General features: G+C 39.6%; 2 protein-coding genes across 7 annotated transcripts; one reads left to right on the forward strand and one right to left on the reverse strand.

Annotated features, from left to right (window-relative positions):
• Nucleotides 1–5,778: 5,778 nt before the first annotated feature.
• On the forward strand, nucleotides 5,779–15,294 carry LOC115754910 (choline/ethanolaminephosphotransferase 1). 5 transcript variants are annotated; one of them, XM_048278530.1, is made up of 21 exons: nucleotides 5,779–5,874; nucleotides 5,908–5,943; nucleotides 6,346–6,528; nucleotides 6,909–6,918; nucleotides 7,018–7,068; nucleotides 7,827–7,904; nucleotides 8,604–8,679; nucleotides 8,776–8,798; nucleotides 8,879–8,979; nucleotides 9,425–9,519; nucleotides 9,637–9,705; nucleotides 10,332–10,401; nucleotides 10,721–10,784; nucleotides 10,878–10,918; nucleotides 11,000–11,084; nucleotides 12,227–12,289; nucleotides 13,640–13,698; nucleotides 13,788–13,840; nucleotides 14,086–14,158; nucleotides 14,705–14,750; nucleotides 14,836–15,294. In XM_048278530.1, the coding sequence occupies exons 3-20, from the start codon at nucleotides 6,392–6,394 to the stop codon at nucleotides 14,724–14,726; spliced, it is 1,170 nt and encodes a 389-aa protein (XP_048134487.1). In that variant the 5' UTR covers nucleotides 5,779–5,874; nucleotides 5,908–5,943; nucleotides 6,346–6,391; the 3' UTR covers nucleotides 14,727–14,750; nucleotides 14,836–15,294. The 5 variants fall into 5 exon arrangements, with proteins under 5 accessions (XP_048134487.1, XP_048134483.1, XP_048134486.1 ...); XM_048278526.1 differs by having other exon boundaries at nucleotides 14,913–15,294; XM_048278529.1 differs by lacking the exon at nucleotides 5,779–5,874 and having other exon boundaries at nucleotides 5,911–5,943; nucleotides 6,342–6,528; nucleotides 14,913–15,294.
• Nucleotides 15,295–15,803: 509 nt separating this feature from the next.
• On the reverse strand, nucleotides 15,804–19,224 carry LOC115754962. 2 transcript variants are annotated; one of them, XM_030694165.2, is made up of 8 exons: nucleotides 18,685–19,221; nucleotides 18,359–18,439; nucleotides 18,207–18,266; nucleotides 17,661–17,704; nucleotides 17,012–17,054; nucleotides 16,835–16,906; nucleotides 16,650–16,751; nucleotides 15,804–16,540 (listed from the first exon to the last, which is right to left on the reverse strand). In XM_030694165.2, the coding sequence occupies exons 1-8, from the start codon at nucleotides 19,045–19,047 to the stop codon at nucleotides 16,421–16,423; spliced, it is 885 nt and encodes a 294-aa protein (XP_030550025.1). In that variant the 5' UTR covers nucleotides 19,048–19,221; the 3' UTR covers nucleotides 15,804–16,420. The 2 variants fall into 2 exon arrangements, with proteins under 2 accessions (XP_030550025.1, XP_048135387.1); XM_048279430.1 differs by lacking the exon at nucleotides 18,359–18,439 and having other exon boundaries at nucleotides 18,685–19,224.
• Nucleotides 19,225–20,042: the final 818 nt, after the last annotated feature.

Here is a 20,042-nt window from a genome sequence, read left to right on the forward strand (position 1 = left end):
CTTCTTCTTCTTCTTCTTCTTCTTCTTCACCTTACTCTTCATTCAACACGGATCTCGTTCACTGCTGCCCCCACCGCCTTCACCGCCGCGAACTCCCGATGGGAAGATTATTTCCGATTAGTTGTCAAGGAAATCCCAAAACTCGTCAAGGAAGGGTCTGTTCATCTCTCTCTCTCGTCAAGGAAGTCCCGAGCCTCGAGATTAGCCGAACGCCGGAGAGGTCAAGGCTCGGCCGATCTAGGCAAGCCCGAGCTCGCCCTAAGCGGGCGAGCCTAGGTGAGCTCGAAGGCGGCCGGGATTTGGCCTCGAGCTCGCCCGCTAGGAATTGGTCAACCCCGATATTACAAGCATCAGGCGAGCTCGAGGCTCGCCGAGATGCGGTCGGTTGTTGGGCTTCTTGCCGTCGCAGAAGCCCTGCAACCGGCAGACGGAGGAGGGAGAAGGAAAAAAGGAAAAGAAAAAACAGAAAAGATAAAATAAAAAATAAAAACATTTTATAAGAATTAAAAAAATAAAAATCCACTAAATTTTAAAAAAATTAAAAAAATTAAATATATAAGACTACGTTTGGTCGTCGGGATTTCTGGTCGGGATAAGATTGGATAGGATAGGATATGATAAGAAATCTAAGGATTTGGCCATATCCTATCCACTGTTTGGTGAACTGCGGATTTAAAGTCGGATATTCTCATATCCTATTTTATCTTGCATTTGGTAAAAACCGTATATCAATATAAAGGACATATATGTTCTTACGTGATGCTCATGAAATATTCCAATCTTATTACTATAAAAAAAACGTTCTCCTACACAAAAAAACTTCAAAATATACACATTTTATTATATTTTCAAACCTCTTTGCAAAAAAGAAGAAGAAGATGAAAATATAAATAAATGAGACAAGAAAGTTGTCATAATTCTAAAAGTTAGCTTTTATATGACAGAGAAGAGAAATCCTATCCGACCTTATCCTACCTCCTCCCCTCGGATTTTTTTATCCGGGTTATATCCCCTCTATATCCGAGATGCCTACCAAACACGGGATAAGATAAAGCATATCATATCCCAAATTTTATACGGACGACCAAACGCAACCTAAGTGTTTAGTAATATGGGTCGGGTATGAGTCAAGAAATTCGTACTACACATAAATGGGTCATAAAACAAGTTAATGGGTCGCTTTAGATCGGACCATTTCAGACCCGACCCGACCTGACCCACCCATTTAAAATGCTTAACATGGAAGTCAAACTGATATCATCATTGTCTCCCACTAGCTTTCTATTCCTTTTTGTTGCATTTTGGACGCCTTCCCCTTCGTATTTTTTTTTTTTTTAAACTTGTAAGAGTAGGAGTTATTCCCTTAGATTGGAATTCATCCTCTATTTTGAGCAATTAAAGTTTGGCTTAGGACATAATTTTTGTGGTGGGATTACGTATTGGTAGTCGGGTTACATTTAGAACATAAATATTCTACCTGAAAATTTTAAAACATTGTTGTACTTGGTCGGGCAAAAGCTTTAAGAAAACAACCTCGCGTTAAGGATGTCTCAAATTTTCAAATTACAACGAGTTTGATTGGCCGCGATCGACGTGCCTTAGTTGTAACGAAATGAAAATCATGTGAAAAGTTTAGAGACCTGATTATTAAAACCTAAGGTTCATTGGACTGTCAAATTGTAACCTTTTGTTGCATCCAAGACTATGAAAATCATCGAAAGATCCCACGGCCCATGACTCATGTGAATGGGCCTCTTCTGTAAACCCTTTCGGCCTCCATCCCTTACAACGTCACTCCGGCCTAAGTTTCTCGATGAGGAAGAAAATTTTCAACCAACAATTTCTTATAGATAAGAATGATACTACCTTCAGAAGAGACGCCGTCCTTAACTATTTCTCTCTCGCGTCATCTCCATTGGCGCGGACCCGTACCGTCCAACCATCATCCGATGCGCGAAAAAGGGAAATCTCCAACAAACGGGCGAGGGAACCGACTAATCAAAACGCTCGGCGAACTCGAACACTACTCCATTGTCGTTTGAAAAAGGAAAAGAAAAATTAAGTGAATGTATACTTCATCAAATAGGCAATAGATACCTAAAAATATGCTAAGTTTGCGGATCTGAATCATGCGATGCACGTTTAAATAATTCGCATGCATAAGCACGTATAATAAAAAATAAAAGGTGCACATTGAAGTGCGTGCTACGGTCGGCCCATATGGATGGCCATTCCCTATAATTATTGGTATAAATTTGAGGCACTATGTCAACTTGCTATCGACAGCTTTGATATGGTCAAAATAGCTAGGCAAGTTTTTTTTTTTTTTTTTCGTCGAAAGAGCTGGGCAAGTTTTAATTGGCGTATGAACATGTTCCGGACAAATGCAAACTTCCATTTAAAACTGCATGATTTCCGAGGTGACAAACAACACAAGTCAACCTAATCTATTTTTTGACCATACACTCGCATCAAAGCTCCTTGCTTTAATAATCATGTAGGCCAATCACGTCAATATTACTATATTAGGTTAAAATAAGACTCTTGCTTGATATTGGCCTCGTTGGTTCTTCAACAAACGTTTGAATAACAAATGATTTGATGCCTAAGCTTTGTTGGTGGGAGTGAAGGAGATTTGTCGGACAGTTTAAAGCCAATTCAACGTTCGAAATGCTTGATTAGTCAAAATTCTCTAGCGCTATAAAGCAACGAGGTCGAAAGCCGGCCTTTCATCGCTGGTGCTACATTGTAATCTACCTTAATTCATCGATTAATTTGAATCGTATCCATTCGAAGACCACATATACGAGATTCGTCTAGTTTGGGAGCTCGAAAGGAGAAAACAAGTGAGTGTACATGGGTCGGTCAAGTTGAGGAGAAGCTTCTAGAAAGAGTCAAAAGTCAACAAAATCTCGGGGGTGAAGAAGAATTCAACGATCGCGCGACGCTGACATGGCGTGGACTCTTCGTGGGGCCCCCGCGTGCAAATTTGCGCGGTGAAGGGGAAGAGAGGTCTCGTCGAAATCAAAGTCGTCGGGGCGGCACGCGTATGGGAAACGGTCCGAAACCGAATATGATGTTTAGATGCGGCGGATTATTCTCCACCTTTTGCTTTCTATCGCCTTTTGAAAGTCTTGGGGTACGCGATTCCAAAGACGAACGTCGGCATCTTTGATTCGCACACGAGGCGGCAAAGTTAGGAGTCGCTCCACGGAGTCTAAATCGGATTGATTTAGAATCATCCTCGAAGGTTGGTGGGGTCGATTTGGGTGTCGGTCCGAGAATTCGAAGGACTGGCGTGCACATCGCTCGCGGTCAAGGACTCTCCACGGGGTAGAAGGCTTAGGTTTTGATCTGTCCGTGATGTTGCGGGCACATCCCATTGGGTTTCCAGGTAATAGGCCATCGAATTTAAACGAAAGATCTAACAAAAAAAAAAAAAGATATTCACTATAAGTTCTAAAACTTGTCACGAAAGTATAGTGGAGTTTTACAACTTACAAAAAGTACAATCAAATCATAAAACTTGTCAAATTGGTTCAATCGGGTCTTTTCATTAATTTCGATAAATTTAGCTAACGGAAAATGCCGACGTGACTTTTTCTAATATTTCTCTATTCTATATGGCGATGACGTGGCTAAAATGTGGTCCAAATCTCTTTTTTTTATATTTTTCAAATTAATTTTAAAAAAACAAGGTTTAAATTTTATAATAAAAAAAAAGGAACCCAGAATTAGCGGGAGAGCTCTGCATCCCTTGCCACTGGGCCTTGGCCAAGGGCTGCGGCCCTCATCAGAACGACTCGACCTTGTCGATCAGATCCATTAGAGAACAAATCACAAGTGACTCCATCGCAAAATCAGAACCGGATAGCGAGAGGCAAACGCGTAATTGGCGAGAGTTGAATGGAGAGTGAAGCACATAATAGAGAGACAACGACAACGAGTGCGGAAACTATCGGCAACCCCAGATGAGGGTCGTGACTTGACCTCACCAATCAGATCTAGGCGAAGGTTGCCGACCCCCGGCCAGGACCTAATGGCTCTTGCCGACCACTTCCCCACCATCGCTAGCCCTTCTCGGTGATGGTGGGCCGGTGGCGATGAGAGCTTTGCATCTCTCGCCACTGGTTTTGATTTCTGGTTTTTTTAATCAATTTTCATAAAAATTGTATCAAAAATCAATTATGGATCAAAACGACACCGTTTTAGCCATGAGGAAGAGAGAAAATATTTAAAAAAAGTCACGTCGGTATTTTCGATTAGTCAAACTGGACAGAGAACTAATGGAAGGACTCAATTGAACCAATTTGACAAGCTTTTAAGACTCGATTGTACTTTCTGTAAATTTTATGACTCAATTACAATTTCACAACAAGTTTCGGGATTTTCGATAGACATATCTCAAGCAAAAAATAATAATAATAACTTAGCCATACCCAGGTTGACCGGACGAGTATTTTTTTATTTTATTTTTTGGTCGGACTAGACAAGTATACTCACTCCAAATAGATGTGATATAATAGAAAATTCTAATGAAGAGAATGCGCGTGGCTCGATATAAGGTATAATCAACGGAATATGTAACTTTTTGCTTCTTTTCTAAAAGGGTTTATGCGAATTTGTTCGTTGGTCTAACTTTTTTATTAAAGTACGCAAAGAAAGCAAGGACTCGTGGGACTAGCGTACGTGAAATCATGGATAAATTCATGTCGAATCAAATTAAAGATATGGAGAGATTGTATGGAGAGATTCTCTAAGGCCGTGAGATGCCTAGTTAAGAACTTGCATTAGGCGAGAAGCTCTTGGCTTTATGATCAATTACGATAAGTTTTTCATTCTCGAGTTATTGGAGAAATCGGTTCTTGTCGATCCTACGGTGGAGAAAAAAGTTTTCCGAATAACTTAATTTAGGGAATGAACTTGAAATAAATAAATAAAAAAACAATCTAGAATGAGAAAGATTGAACAACAATCTTGAATTTAGTGGAACGTTTTACGCAATCAAAAATGAGATTTTAGACAGAAAAAATTTCGAGTCATTTCTTAAGATACCCACTTAAATCATACCATGTGATCAAATTTCTATTCTTAATATCTTTTTTCTTTAGTAAAAAGTGTGCCTTTTCTTTTTTCTTTTCAAATATCTTCGATTATTGGATTTTACGTTCTCATCCATCCACATATACGATTTCTTCACACGGTATATTCTTCCAATAAATCCTTTTCATTATCTAATGATTCATATACTTGGGATTTAGTATAGATTTAGTCCGTTAGGTTTCAGCATTCATTAGGTTTGGTCCTCTAACTTTTACATTGTTAAATCAAATCATCCAACTTTCCGAATTTATGCTAAGTCGGTTTAGTAAATTTTATCACCGGCAATCAAGTCCTCTCGGTCAACTACTTTAATTGAATCGTCAGATTAATTAATAACACGACGCTACTTATCCAACAAAAAAGCTACACGTGAAACTAATTCGACTGTAAATGAGCAGAAAAACAAATGGGGAAAAAAACTTTGGTTGTACAATGCGAATCGCGATGAGTAAACAAAACATCATACCGCAAAAACAAAAAGAGAGTCGGAAGGTTTGATTAGACAAGACAAAATTAAGAGAATCAAGTTGAGCATATCTTAAAAGTCCAAGGATTTGAGAGATATTTAAAAAAAAATTGATTAATTTTTTTTGAATGTCGATTCCGTTTTTTTTTTTTTTTGGGAGATGCATGTAGGGTTTAGTATCTAATAAAATAAAAAAGAAAATGGTAGCGGCCAGCACCACTTGGAAAAAGCTGTCGTTCTTCCCCAATCTATTCTTCAGCTTTTAGGGCGGGAGATATAACGCAACTTTGCGCCCCCCCCTTCTCGCTCTCGTTGTTGCTTTGTTTCTTCTGCTAAAGAAAGAAGAGTTGATCCTCGACCTTCAGGAAGAGAAGGTAATTTCTTCTCCCCAACGCCTTCCCATCTTCTCTGTCGAGTCTCCTGCCTTTGTCTGCGTTTTCTCCGTTCCTCTCAGATCTTTGCGCTCCTGCCTCTCCCTCTCTTCCAATCACCCCCTGCGACCAGATCCATGCCGGCCCAATTGCGCACCGGTTTCGATTCGCCTGCCCATTTGCCGTCGTGGGTTCGCGCCAAGTTCGGGCATTTTGGCTTCCATTGTCGATCTGTTCGATTAATTGCCCACTTCGGTTGTAGGGGCGGGTTCGGTCATATCGACCCTGAATCGAAGTTTTAGGGCTATGGATAGTTGTTTTCGGGCTTGTTTTGACCTGTGAATTGAAATGCTAAAGCGAGCTGCTTTGCTGATTTCTGGTCGGTTGTGTGCTTCCTCAAGGCAGGTGTCAAGAGGAGTCTTTTTTAAGTGCATACTCTGAAGGGACGAGAATGGGTTATGTTGGATCACATGGAGTGGCCGCTTTGCATAGATACAAGTACAGCGGCGTGGACCATTCTTATGTTGCGAAATACATACTGCAACCTTTCTGGAGTCGTTGCGTCAACTTCTTTCCGCTATGGATGCCGTAAGTGCTTCTGACCACCGAAATTGTTAACAAGCATCGTTGCCCATGGGAAAGAGATATTTGTCGGGATCTAAAGCTAGACTTAGGAGTATGTAAAAGCATAATTTCCGTTCTCCATTTTTTCAAGTGTTAGTTACACAGAAAGAGCATAACTTCCTTGCTCACCTCCGCTTTCCGATCTTGGATTTGGAAATGCCTTTTCCTTTCTCAGTAATCCGTATCGGTATAATCATTAAGACAAGGGTAAATAGTTTATGTGTGCATGGGATTACGTTTGCAATGCTTTAATTGTGCTGCCATTACATACTAATTTTCCTATTGCTGGTAATTGCTGACGCTCTGAGCCTGTTGCTGTGCATGGTTTTCTGCGTCATCTCCAGGCCAAACATGGTGAGACATTCTATGTTGCACTTGAGTATTTCCACTGGAGTTTCTTGAGAGTAATTCCTATTTGTTCGATGAAATTGACTTCTCCATTTCTTTTCTCAGATTACACTGACCGGATTTTTGTTCCTCTTGATCTCTGCCTTGCTTGGCTATGTGAGTGACTTCTCCTTAAAGATGACCATTGCGGGACATAACTCATTAGCTGAAACATTAGTGTGGTTCCTTTGTTGCCAGTGACTATAATAAATTTGCATTATCAATTATTGATAGCCGTGTCTCCAGAGGTCAACTAGGTTTACTCTGAATCTGATTATATCTTGATGTATAGAATCTTGTGCATGTAACTGAAGTTAGAATTGGTCTACAGCCAGTTATACCCTTAAGGATTTAGACCCGAATTCTCACTTCTTTGAAGATACAAACCGGTGAAAATACAAAAGACGTTTTTTGTATTTGAAGGGTGATCAAGATATTCCTCGAAATTGTCATTGATGGTTTTCTTTTATTGTCTCTCATTTAAGATGTTTGAAGATACACTTTTTCTGTTTGTTGGTTTAGTGCAGAGACCTAGCTTTGCTTTTGTGGCTAGTGCCATAAATATTTTACCTTACAAAGCAGTCTCCAGTATAAAGTTGTCTTGCATACATCTCCGCTTCCTTACAAAATTGATGCTGGATATTTGTTTCTGAAAGAAATCCACGGGAGAGTGACCTAAACACAATGAGAGGTGCTCGAAGCTTTTATACCTGAGAAAAGGACAAATGATGCTAGAAGCAGTTTTCCTATATTAATTGCCATGCTTATTTTTGCGATGAAGCTTGTAAGATTCTTCGAAGGCTTTGCTTATTTGGGTAAGCATCTGAAGATCAGTCTTTCTGCTGCATTTTACTTTTGCTATGTCTTTCCTCCAGATATATTCTCCTCAATTGGATTCACCTCCTCCTAGATGGGTTCATTTTGCTCATGGACTACTTTTATTTCTCTACCAGGTATGCTCATGTATATGAAAATCACTTTGCTCGCAAGTATGTGTTAGCGCACAATCTATTCTTGCATCTTGAACTGTATTTAAGTTGTCTCTTATGAAAAGATTTTACTTTCTCATGATATTTATTGTTCCTTGTGTAAGAACTGTCTCAATCAATCCTGTCATCTCTCCCTTTTCAGTTGAGAGAGTATAAGAATCTGGGACAAATGTGATACCATGTTTACAGCGTAGGCATTTTGTCATGCAGCATTCTTTTAGATTTTTTAAGTACTTTTTCTCTCTTTTGTTTCCCTATTTTGAAAAGATAGTTATAAATACATGCAGATGTTAACTCTCCTTTTTTCTCTTTGAGTTTTTAAATTAGACCAACTTTTACATTGTACATTTATTGATATGGGGGAATTAGATGTGATGGACGCACTGAGAATGAATGCACACATTGCGCCAAAAGAAGTTGCTAGTAACGATTCGAATAAAGTCTACTGCTAAGGTTACTCTGAGTGTTGCCAAACAAACGTCAGATCTCTTCTGTTTAATCTTTTGATGAAGAGTCTTCCTCTTTAATCATGTTGTAAGCATGATTTTTCACCTCCTATAGGTTGTGAGAACTCTCTTGGATCTTAAACATTTTTCACTATCGTAAAGCAAGAAATGAGATGCCCATACAAAAAATCACCTATTTAACTTCTGATGTCGCCAGACATTTGATGCTGTTGATGGGAAGCAAGCTCGACGGACAAATTCTTCTAGTCCACTTGGGGAGCTTTTTGATCATGGTGATTCCCTTTTCATGTATTAGACAACTATATGCCAGTTAACACTTGTTGTGGAAGTATGATGAACTGATTCCTTTTATTGCCAACTTCTTGCAGGATGCGATGCACTTGCATGTGCGGTATGTTTTGGCATTTTCTTTGGAACACTGGTTACCCTTTGCAAGATAAATTCACCCAAGTTCTGCTTGCTATTGTGCAGTTTGAAGCCTTGGCTTTCGGGAGCACTGGCATGTGTGGAAGATACACTTTTTGGTTCTGGGTGATTTCAGCTGTACCATTTTATTGTGCTACATGGGAGCAGTAAGTACTCAAAAATATATCTTTACTCATTATATTTAATTCAAAATATATATCTTTATTCTCATTTTTATAATTACAGTTAGTAGAGTTGGTTATTTAAATTGTGGTTGTGGACCGTGTTATCTGAATGTTACATCGCAGTGTGTAATGCAGTCGTCATTCCTCTATATATCTCAGTATCTTTTGTTTTTGCTACTGTGACTACTTGGTTGGGCCTTTAGGTTGAGAAACTTTTCTTGGTTAAATGTAATGCCTTCTGTATTCCCCTGGATATGTGCTTTTTTATTTGTAAGTTAATGTCTTTTCTTGCCTGTGTAGATATGAGTGGTCTTAGTGGTTCTCTTAGTATGTGGACACGTAAGAAGTTTTGTTGTCTTTGTTATTAGTACTATGGACAATTGGAAGAAGTTACTGAAAGAGGACCCTCATTGTCTTTTGGGTGCAGCTATTTTACCAATACTCTTATTCTTCCGGCAATTAATGGACCAACAGAGGGTCTCATGATGATTTACTTGGGCCATTTTTTCACGGCTATTGTTGGTATGATCTTTCAGCAGCTGATACTTACTTGAGCTCGAGTTGTCCTTGTACTTTAATTTCAACACTAGGTTTTGTTTCTATATGTTAATAGATTTTGCATATATCTTTCTCATTCAGGTGCTGAGTGGTGGGCCCAACAATTTGGGAAATCTATTCCGCTTTTTGGTTGGGTGCCCTTCCTAAGTGGTAAGACTGCAGTAGTTCATCATGGATCTTTTATTGTGTGTGCATGAATAGTGATATCAATATTTTTCGAGATTAATCAGCATATGAGTCCTTTAGGAACCGTCCTTCGATTTCTGAATTTTTATTCGTTGCCAAATTGTTTCGTTTGTTTGGGTGCACAGCAGGAAGTTATTGTTGCACCTGCTGCTTTATGTATGTTGCTATCAAACTTGCCGTCAGGTTCCAAGAGAAGCCTTTTGTTGCTTGATGTGCATGACATATAGCAGAAAAGGCTTGATATGTCTGTTTCATCCATTCAGCACATTAAGGATGATTTAACAATATTTATGTGAGCCTATGATGGTTTCATGCTTTAAATTGGAGGTGTTTGTTTTATTTACTACACATCTGGGATAAATTACTAGACATAAAATTTTTAAAATGGTTTTTGCGTTGTATGATTTTCTAGATGCAGCCTTATTTTCTGTTTTAGGTTTCATCAACGTTTACTTTTATTCCTTACTAAAATCTGTTTTCTGTGCAATTTTTCTTTTTGTCTGGCTGATGCGTTTCTTTGAGATTTTGATATTTGACATCATCTATTTCTTCTCTATATTTACGTAGCACTTTTTCCCTTTTGGCTTCAGAAGTTCCTACCTTTAAAGCTGTGCTGTATTTGATGATAGCTTTTGCTGTCATACCCACAGTTGCATTCAAGTAAGCAAAATTTGTGTTTTTACTTTTCCTTGGCAGCATTTATTTGTATTACAGTTTATATTATTGATCTCAGCATCACTGCCCCTCTTGGAGGTGTTATACTAGCAGTTCATTGCTGAGCTTGTCAGTACAGGCTATATCTTGAAAATTTAAGCCGAACACACTACCATATGAAATCACGGTGTTTAGTGCTTTAGAGAGTACTTAAAATAAGGATAATTTGTACCTCGCCTTTCATCATCATTGGAGAAAGAGATGAACTCTATGCTCTTCCTGTACGTCATATGTTTTAACTTCATCTTTGTTATGGTCTTTGTAGTGTCTCAAATGTTTATAAGGTAGTTCAGGCAAGGAAAGGAAACATGTTGCTGGCACTAGCAATGGTACTGACGTGACCTGCTCTTTTGTTCTCTCAGTCTGCGACTTGTTTTGCGAGCATAAAGTTGCTTGACTGACCTGTTTTGTTTTCCCCGCAGCTTTACCCTTTTGTTGTTCTCCTGGCAGGAGTGCTCGCATGGTATGGCTTAACCATCATGCATTTTACAAACTCTTTTGTGGTGTAACAGCCCTTCTTATGGCTACTTCTTGAACCGCGCAGGGATTATTTGTCCCCATCAGATATAATGAGTAGATATCCTCATTTGGTTGTCGTGGGAACTGGACTTGCCTTTGGGTTCCTTGTGGTAAGTAACTTGATTTGGGGCTGTGTATTTCTCTAGTCTTCTTGTTTTTTGAGAATTTGCAGGAAAATACTATGTAAAGAAGATTGAGGTGATTAATTGTTCTTGGCTGTATCAGCATGGTTAAATCTTCACTAGAAAACCACATGGAAATTTAAGTTGATGTTAGGGTAAGAGAGTAATCCTATTTTATCTACCTTAAGTGGTGGAGCTCCATTGTGAAGAGGAAAACTGCATTTTTTCTGTTATGTTGAACAACACGCTGGTACATATAGGTATCAGTAATTAGTTTGAAAAATTTTGGCGTGTTTTTTTTAGAGCATTTGTAATGCTTGCCTCCTGTTCCTTTCCATTTGGGAATCTTTCTAGGAAAAGTCATCCGGAATTACTGGTTGCCATTCTTCTCGTAATTGCTTGCCAGCCAGTTTCACTTTGTCAAAGAATAGTATGATATGTGTCCTAAGTGCTTCAAGGTTGGCAAGGATGAGGAAATGTGCCAACAGATACTTGCTTCATACATAGGACAATTCCACCTGTAGACAGCAATGCGTTCCATGTATCTGTGAAGAATTGGATATTTACAAATGATTCTTCTCTAGAAGAAGGGTGGTCCTAATAAGAATTATCATGTCTTGCATTCAGCCGTTTGTCAACATTTCCTTTTCCCTTTTTCTTTTCCAAATGGCTCCAACTCCTTTTTGCTGTGGAGTACTGCTTTCTGGCCTTTAGACATTAAAGCTGTATTTTCTTCTCCTTCAGTTGGTTACACCTTTCCCTCGATGAATGAGGCAAAGGTGAAATTTAGTGAGTTCTCCAGGGTCCTTAGGATTAATAATCTGCACTTCCCTATTAGAATTCATGGACAGCATGGTTTTGATGAGTATTTTTCATGAGTTAAACATCTTGAAAATATTGTGTTTTGAGTTTTTTAGATATTTAGTTTTTAGTATGTTTTATTTCCTATACATAGGCTGAAAGACAGCGGCATTTATGGGATGTTTTATAGTTACATGTAATTTGAAGCACATTGTTATTGCTCTTGCAGTGTCAAATTTGTGCAATAAGTTTTTTTAAACTAGTGCTTGTCTGCACATTGATTCCTTTTCTCTTTCTACATTATTTCTTGACATAAGATATTTTGACAGGGAAGGATGATTTTGGCCCATTTGTGCGATGAACCCAAGGGTTTAAAAACTAATATGTGCATGGTAAGAAGCATTTCATTGCTGAGATGACTAGTTTGGACATGTTATTCTTTTCTCCTTGCCAGGATTTGTAGTATAGGTATGTTCAGAGGAAAATATGCTCCTTTATTTGATGCTTTAGGTTCTTATTTGAGACTAGGTATCTTTCACTTGGCAATTTCAGTGAGGAAAGACTTTGATCCTTTCTCTGGGAGAGAACTTGTTATGGACATAGAACATCCCAGAATTTAACTCAAATGAGTGATTCTAGACAGAACTCCCAACTTGATTTCCGAAGCTGTAAATGTTTGATCTTTTTCATACAGCCCACAGTTTACTCACCCCTAAAAAGGGGATCTCTTTTTCTTTCATTTTTTGGTTTTTGGTGATAAAAGCAGATCTCATGTTGGCTGGTGTTGGGCTTATTAAGGATGTGCCTCTGAGAAGTTAGTGGAGTGTCACTGCTCCAGCATGTTTTTTCTCAGACGTTATTGATAGTCATCACAAGGGAAAACTATTTGACAAGTGAAAAGCGCGATCTCTTTGGCTGGTGTTGGGCTTGTAATGATGTGGCTCATGGACATTGTTGACATACTTCACGGCTATGTAGCACCGACACGATACGTGACACGCGATACGACACTAAACACCGACACATGATTTCTAAAAAAATAGAGAATTCCGACACGTATATTAAATGTATGTTGTATATATAAAAATATCGGTGATGAGTTTTTTCTTCTTCTATTAGGAATTCACTATTAGTTTTTTTTTTTTTTTTGGTTGGTTAGGTATATTAATTTTAATGTGATTGGGTATGACTTAAGTACGTGTATTTTTCGATAAATTTATATAGACTCCTAATTTATTGAAAATGCTCAAAATTGTTCCCGTGCGTGTCGAAATGGTGTGTCGGGATGTTGGACTCGCGTGTCTGGAATGCTGATCACATGTCGGCTGCATGCCGGAGAGTGTCCAAGAATGTCGGAGTGTTGGACATGACATGAAGGCCTCCGGAGAGTATCAGTGCTACATAGCTTCACAGTGAGGGAAAATCTGATTTATTTCTAGCATACTTTGGAAATGGGAAAATACGCTTGAAGTTCAGCAAAATTAAGCGAGGAATAACTTGTGTACTGAGTTTTGTCTACACAAGCTCGCTAATATCTATAATGTGTGTGACCCGGGAAGCAAACTTTGTCCAATCCGATGAGGAGGTATATGAGAGATGATTTAGCATCTTTTGGGGGAATGGTTGGTAGATTCCTTGGAATTTATTATACTCGTCGGTTGCTTGAGAATCTAATTTTTGAGAGTTATTGAGTCAATTTATGGAAAACAGAATTACTAATATCTGTCTTTACTTTGGTGTAGTCTCTGTTGTACCTTCCTTTTGCCATTGCCAATGCCCTGACTGCTAAACTGAATGACGGGTATGTCATATTGTTCACTTTATTAATGTTTCTCTTTCAAATGTTTTGGTAATGAGATACCACTGCTGACATTCACCGTCATATCGCAGAATTCCTTTAGTGGATGAGTTCTGGGTTCTTCTGGGTTACTGTATTTACACAGGTACATAACTTGCTTTCTTAAACACGACTTTTCATTTTAATTGATGCAATAATCTATTTCTGATGATGACTAACATGATAAAGTCTGGGTGTCATTACAAGAAACTTGTTGCTGCAATATGCATTTATTTGTTTTGGCATTAGGACAATTTGTTGGATGCTGTAAGAAAACTCGTTTTTTATTGCCCATATAAGAGTTTCATGTTTCATAAGCTAACTTTTTTATGCTCTTTTGTTTGAATACAGCGGGGCTCTACCTACATTTTGCTACAGCCGTTATACATGAAATTACAACAGCCTTGGGAATCTACTGCTTCAGGTATGGATGCAATGTATTCAAGAAAGTATGCAACGTGCTCCTTATCTTGGTTATGTTCTTCCCGGATGAGCAAATATTAGATCTGTTGAGTGGAATTACTGGTACTGGGGACAGACAAGTCTGTGAAAACTCTGATGCTTATTTTGTATATGATTTATGGAGATCTTAATCTGAGGTCTGGTAATTCGCTATATTCACATGTATTTTTTTAATGTCGACATACTCGGACATCCACATTTCTGTGCCTTGTTTGGTTATGAGTCACAAGATTTCAGTGGTTTTGATTGCGTCTGTTGATTTTTTCTCTTACTTTCCAGCATCACTTCTCTCTGTTAATTCGGTCAGTTTCAGTGTATATACTCTAATGCGCATTAACAGTTTTGGTAATCTCAAGTTGCATAATAGAATGTTGACGTGCCTCCAGTTCCTAGCGACTACATTTTCTGCCTTCAGACTATTTGTCACATCTTGTTCACATCATTGTGTTGATATTCATACAATATGCCATTATTCATGACTGACTCATCGATGTTTCTCAACCTACAGGATAACTAGGAAGGAAGCTTAGACTCTTGATGCGGTTGGCTTTTGGGTATATATCCATTCATTGAGTTGTTCCTTTTTTTTCCTCTTTTTCTGTCTTTTATGGTGATGAAATTAAAGTTTTCAGTTTTCAGTTATGCTTTACAGAGTTAAGTTTATTAATAACGCGTTCTTTCTTTTTACTGTCATTTGCCTTGTCGAAATCATGCAGCGGATCAAGAAGCTCCGATGAAGAAAACTGGAGGAAGCGGCTCATCGTTTTTGTCCAGTCACAGTTGCTAAGCTGTGGCATGAGGGTGTAGCTCGACAACACATAGGACTGTACTTTTTTAATGATAGAATTTGGGGTTTTAGGCATGTAAAATATCCTAAAACAGTGTACTGTATTGGCTTTTTACCAAGAGCGCTGTTCGAGCTGAGAGGGGGTTTTTATAGCTTTTGTTTTTGAGGGCATCAGTTATGAACTGCGAAAGTATCCCTTTACTGCTAATTCCCAATTTTTGCACAACCATTCTGTATTTTTTCGAAATACATATTCAAAGCATTTGATAATATTGTTTTTAAGATGGTGAATTGTTAAACAGAAGACATGTTGCCACGGGTGTCATTTGATCACCATGCTCAATGTGTTTGGGCCTCTGATTGTGCTCGCGCCTGTGTCTATACTTTGGCTTTGCGCGTGGAGGGAAACACAACGATGTTTGGATGCCCCATGCTTAAGATGCGCTTGATACATGAGCCTACTGACTCCATGTGAAGAGATCATTATATTGTTCCAGCAATCTTAGCTGCCGTTTACGATTTGATATATTGATTTATGTTCTGGGCCACTTTAATGTAATGCGTGAGAGACTTGTCTCTGAGTTCTTCAGCTGTATACGGTCAGTGAGAGATGAAAATAAGCTCTTGCCGGGGCGCTAAAGAAGGCGATCTCCGTGCTCATTCACCAACGATACTATCATGATTCGAGGGAATTAAACTATTTTGATTCGTGGAGATTGAAGGTAGCAATGCCAACTCTTTGTTTTTGTTCTTTTGGAATTTCGTAACCAGTTATTATAACCCCATTAAAGAGGTTTTCCTCATGATGCACAAAGAAGACTTTAAAAAATGTAGTTGAATAGGCGCTGACTACATCCTCAAGGGACAACTTGAATAAGTGTTTTTGTGCAGCAGCCATACCACGTGACAGTGGCAAGTGGAGAAGCCATCCAAAATGAAATGAGAGTTTTGAAATTCTACTGCAAAAGCTGACTATATTTATGACAACTACGAGTAATTTTCCAACTTATACATGATATCAACAGCTTGTCAAAGAGTCTTGAACAATCTTTGATCCTAATTGCGGTACTATCTGGCATTGCAGGATGGGAGTTTGAAGGAAAAATGAATGCATCCAAACTATTACACCCGAGTCACTTGAGGGGTCGGCAACTTTAAGCCCGGTCCACTGGCCAATATATCTTCTTCTCAACTTTCCAAATCAACGCACCAAGGTACCGGCACCGGTGCTATATGGTTGCATTGTGCAATCAGTATTCAAGAACACCAACCTGGTGGAGGGCAATTGATAGCGAATGGGGAGACGATGCAGCTTGCAGAGGTGATTGCAAGAGCGTCGGGCTCCAATGATGTGCACTTAGGAGTTGCATCTGTTCCACTCGATATCATACAACGGTTATTGTATTTGACCCACACAAAAAAACAGATGTGACATCTCTATAATGCCTTCTCTAGCCATCTTGGAAGTTTCAGCGAAGTTCTCATTCCAAGCCTTGAAAGGAACACCGAGTACAGTAGGTGTAGCAGGAAAGCTAGAAATATGGAGTTCAGCAGAAGCTGTTGAACATAGTAGCAAGCCCGTCAGATATTTTCATGCATGAAATCAATGGACGGCCAGGAAAGACAATCTACGATGGGAGGAATTGAAAGAGAGAAAAAGATATACCACGCCTCCGAATATCGCATATATGAGATTCATTGATGGAACTGTGTTGATGCCTGAAGCAGTGAACAAGAAGGAAATGGAAGCATGGAGGTTTATGGTGATCTACAGGAATAGAGTATGTTGTCAGTAAACTGGTGCATGTAAAATAGTCAAAATTACTTACTATGTAGGGCATAAGGATTTACTAGATCAAGAATATTTTCTCTTATTAAGAATGAGGATATCAAAACATAACCCATGGCACACAGCGCTCGAACCTGCATGTCAAACAGACATGAGTCAGAATAATACATGGAAACAGCTATATAACACCACAGCTTTGGAAAGATGGTAAGAACTCAGGGAATAACTAGCACTTATACAAGTGTGCTGATGAAGATTGAAGCACCCCAACTGGCTCCCAACCTGCTTACATTCCAAATGTGAAGCTCGAGTTAGTTAATCAATCACATTTGGTTCACCGGGGTAACACGTAAAATCATATTTGGTTCACCAGGGTAACACGCAAACTGTCGAGCAAGTTGAGAAAGCATGCATTAAGAAGCAGACTCCATGATAAATATAAAAAAAAAGTGTTAAGCCTGTCAGCTCAATGACTTCAATTCCATGTACTCGCAAAATGAAAGCTCTCAATTCAGATTCCAGTTGACTGCAACATGTTGAGAACTAAAAGCACTGGTCAGTATTTTCGTGAACATACTCCAGACAGTTATGTATCAGTTATATCTTTGTGCTGAATTCTTTTGTTTCCAGAAAATGAAACAAGTCTCTGTGCACAATAAATATCTAATAGAAGTATAACAACTTAATTGGGCAGTTCAAGCATCCAAATTTCAATGGATGTGGAAAACTGGGGCTAAGGACTGTATCAATTTATGTACTTGCAGAAGATGGTGGATAGTCACAGTAGTACGTGTGAAAGCACAGTGGTTGAAATAGCATGAAGATGTTTACACATGATCAACAACTTGACTAGAGAGAAGCAAAAACTCCTAGCAATTACGTTCTTACCTCCATAAAGAACCGATTGTGAGACCAAGTAGCCCATGCATAAGCTGCAACACAGAATTTTGCTTGAGCAAAGTATGCTACGAATATTTTGCCGACTGTAAAGTCTGAACTAAAATGTCAGAGAAGTATATAAAGTGTCGAAACCACTTTCTTTAGTGACAAACATGTCTGAGCAGATAAACAAGACCAGTCTCTCGGTGATGACCACAACACTATTCACACAATGACAAATTTGGTACTACCAGAAAAACTGCCTCAACAAGCCTAGGAAGAAAACCGATTATCGGCAAGATATGTGAACAAGTACATGACAAGATCCACATGGTCTATAAGCATTGAGTTTACTATCAAGCAATACCATGAGGGATGATACTCTCCTTTGGGCCCAAAGAGTATGAGCCCACGGAATCACCTTGTGGCTCAACCATTAATAGAGTAACCAAGCACACATAAGTAATGACAAATATATTCACGCTATCCAGAATTAGCACAATCATGCGAAGACATATATGCTCATCAGGCAGAGCATCCTGAAAGGGAACTGACCAGATAAGTTAATGCTTTTAATGGACCAGAGAGGACAAGTAACAGCACAGCTGTCGCAACCTGTGGAGTCAAACAATGAGTTTGCCAATACGATCAGTCACAACTCGACTCAAAAAAGACGAAAACTTTTTAACAACTCATAGGATTCCAACCATAGTTTTCCTCCCAGCTGCAATGCCCCATCTCATTGAGGAGATTACTATCGGCAATCCGAAAAAGCAACCAAAGTAATTCTGTCCGAAGTGAAATACTGCTCAGTAGACCATAAAGCAAAATGACAATCGCTAAATAGACATCAAGAAATTTGCACCGAACCAGCCTCAAACAATATCCGAGTAGCCCGGCAAAAACCACCCACCAAGACCAATGTTTCACGATCAACCACAACGCATTGCAACCGAAACTCTAAACTTTGAGGCATGAGTCGAGAGCTAAACTCATTTAACGAGGACCCATAATCATATTCACCCAAACCAACCTCAATCGAGAGCGAATTGCTGAGGAAGTACACTAAGCCAGAGAGCGCCGCGAACATGGAGCATTCCACCAATCTCAACGTGTTCTGATACACGACGCCGTCGACGGACAAGTCCTCCTCCATCTCCACAGCCTCGCCGTCCAGGCTCTCGCCTTTTTCATCGCCATATGCCGTTGCAGCGTGTTTCGAGAAGCCGTGAGCTCCGAAGCTGCAGGTCCTGGAGGGCGACAAGGAGACGGAGATGGGGTGCGGGTGCAATTTGGGTGGCCGAGGAAATGGAGGCGCCGGAAGAGGGAGGCGACGAGGGGCGGTGCGGTGTAGGAGAAAGGAAGTGCGGTCGTGGTGAATTCTCAGGAGATTCATGGGGAAGACCAGAGCGAGAGTCAACCAACTCGCAATGGGAAAGAGAGGAGAGGGAAAGGAGGAGAGGAAGAGAGAGAGAGAGAAGAGAATGACTGGGCCAAGCTGAAAGAACTAGTTGAAATCGTGGGCCTAAAGCTTACACGCTCAGGCAAACTGGTCCGAGCTACACGTTGAATCCATGGGCTTGAAGATGAAGAGTCGTCGCCAGGAACCAGCATTTCCGACAGTTTTTATTTTTTATTTTTGTACGTGTCCTATTTTTAACTCTCTTTTAATTTTTGCTCTATCTTTTTGTAGAGCACAAGAGTCGAACCCCGCACCTATGGAGATGCTAGCAAGGCTGCATGCCTATCGACAACATTTCGACAGTTGATTCACATGAAATTGTTTGATTCTGTCCAAACACGCATAGTTACCGTAGGTTCAGAATCTGTAATTGCCGATCGACTTTCCGAGTGAATGGCATTGAAAGGTCGAGTTCGAAAGAGTTTTTAGCTTTCGAAACGAGAAATCATATTTCATTTTCAAACGCTCTTTCTCCAATCGATCCGGCTACGAACAAAAGAGATGGCATAGCACGTTAATCGTTGACCAAAACGCTAAGCTCCATGCTCAGGCTCAGGCTAAAGAGCCTGCTTGTAATGCTTTGTTACACCAAGACAAATCAGGTACGCTAGACTTGACTTACAAAATACCAAGCGACGTGACGAACTTGTGTGTGAATGTTTGGACGATCTTCCACATTGCACGCCTCATAGGTTATAAAATTGCTCTAAGACTCTTGTCTTTTCACCTATGTCCATAAGAAGACGAAATGCCGGGATGGAAAATTCCTTTACAAGGGAAACTAATGCCTATGCCGAGCGAGCGGGCATGAGTAAACTTTTTATTTCGAGAGCGAACGTGGATCATGTCGAGTCGAACCGAGTTTAGCCATGTCTACTGGGATTTTTGAAATGCCAAAAGAAAACTTTCCATTCCCACTCGTTTGCATT

The sequence above is a fragment of the Rhodamnia argentea genome, chromosome 5 (genome assembly GCF_020921035.1).
Source record: "Rhodamnia argentea isolate NSW1041297 chromosome 5, ASM2092103v1, whole genome shotgun sequence".
In the NCBI taxonomy this organism is placed as follows: domain Eukaryota; kingdom Viridiplantae; phylum Streptophyta; class Magnoliopsida; order Myrtales; family Myrtaceae; genus Rhodamnia; species Rhodamnia argentea.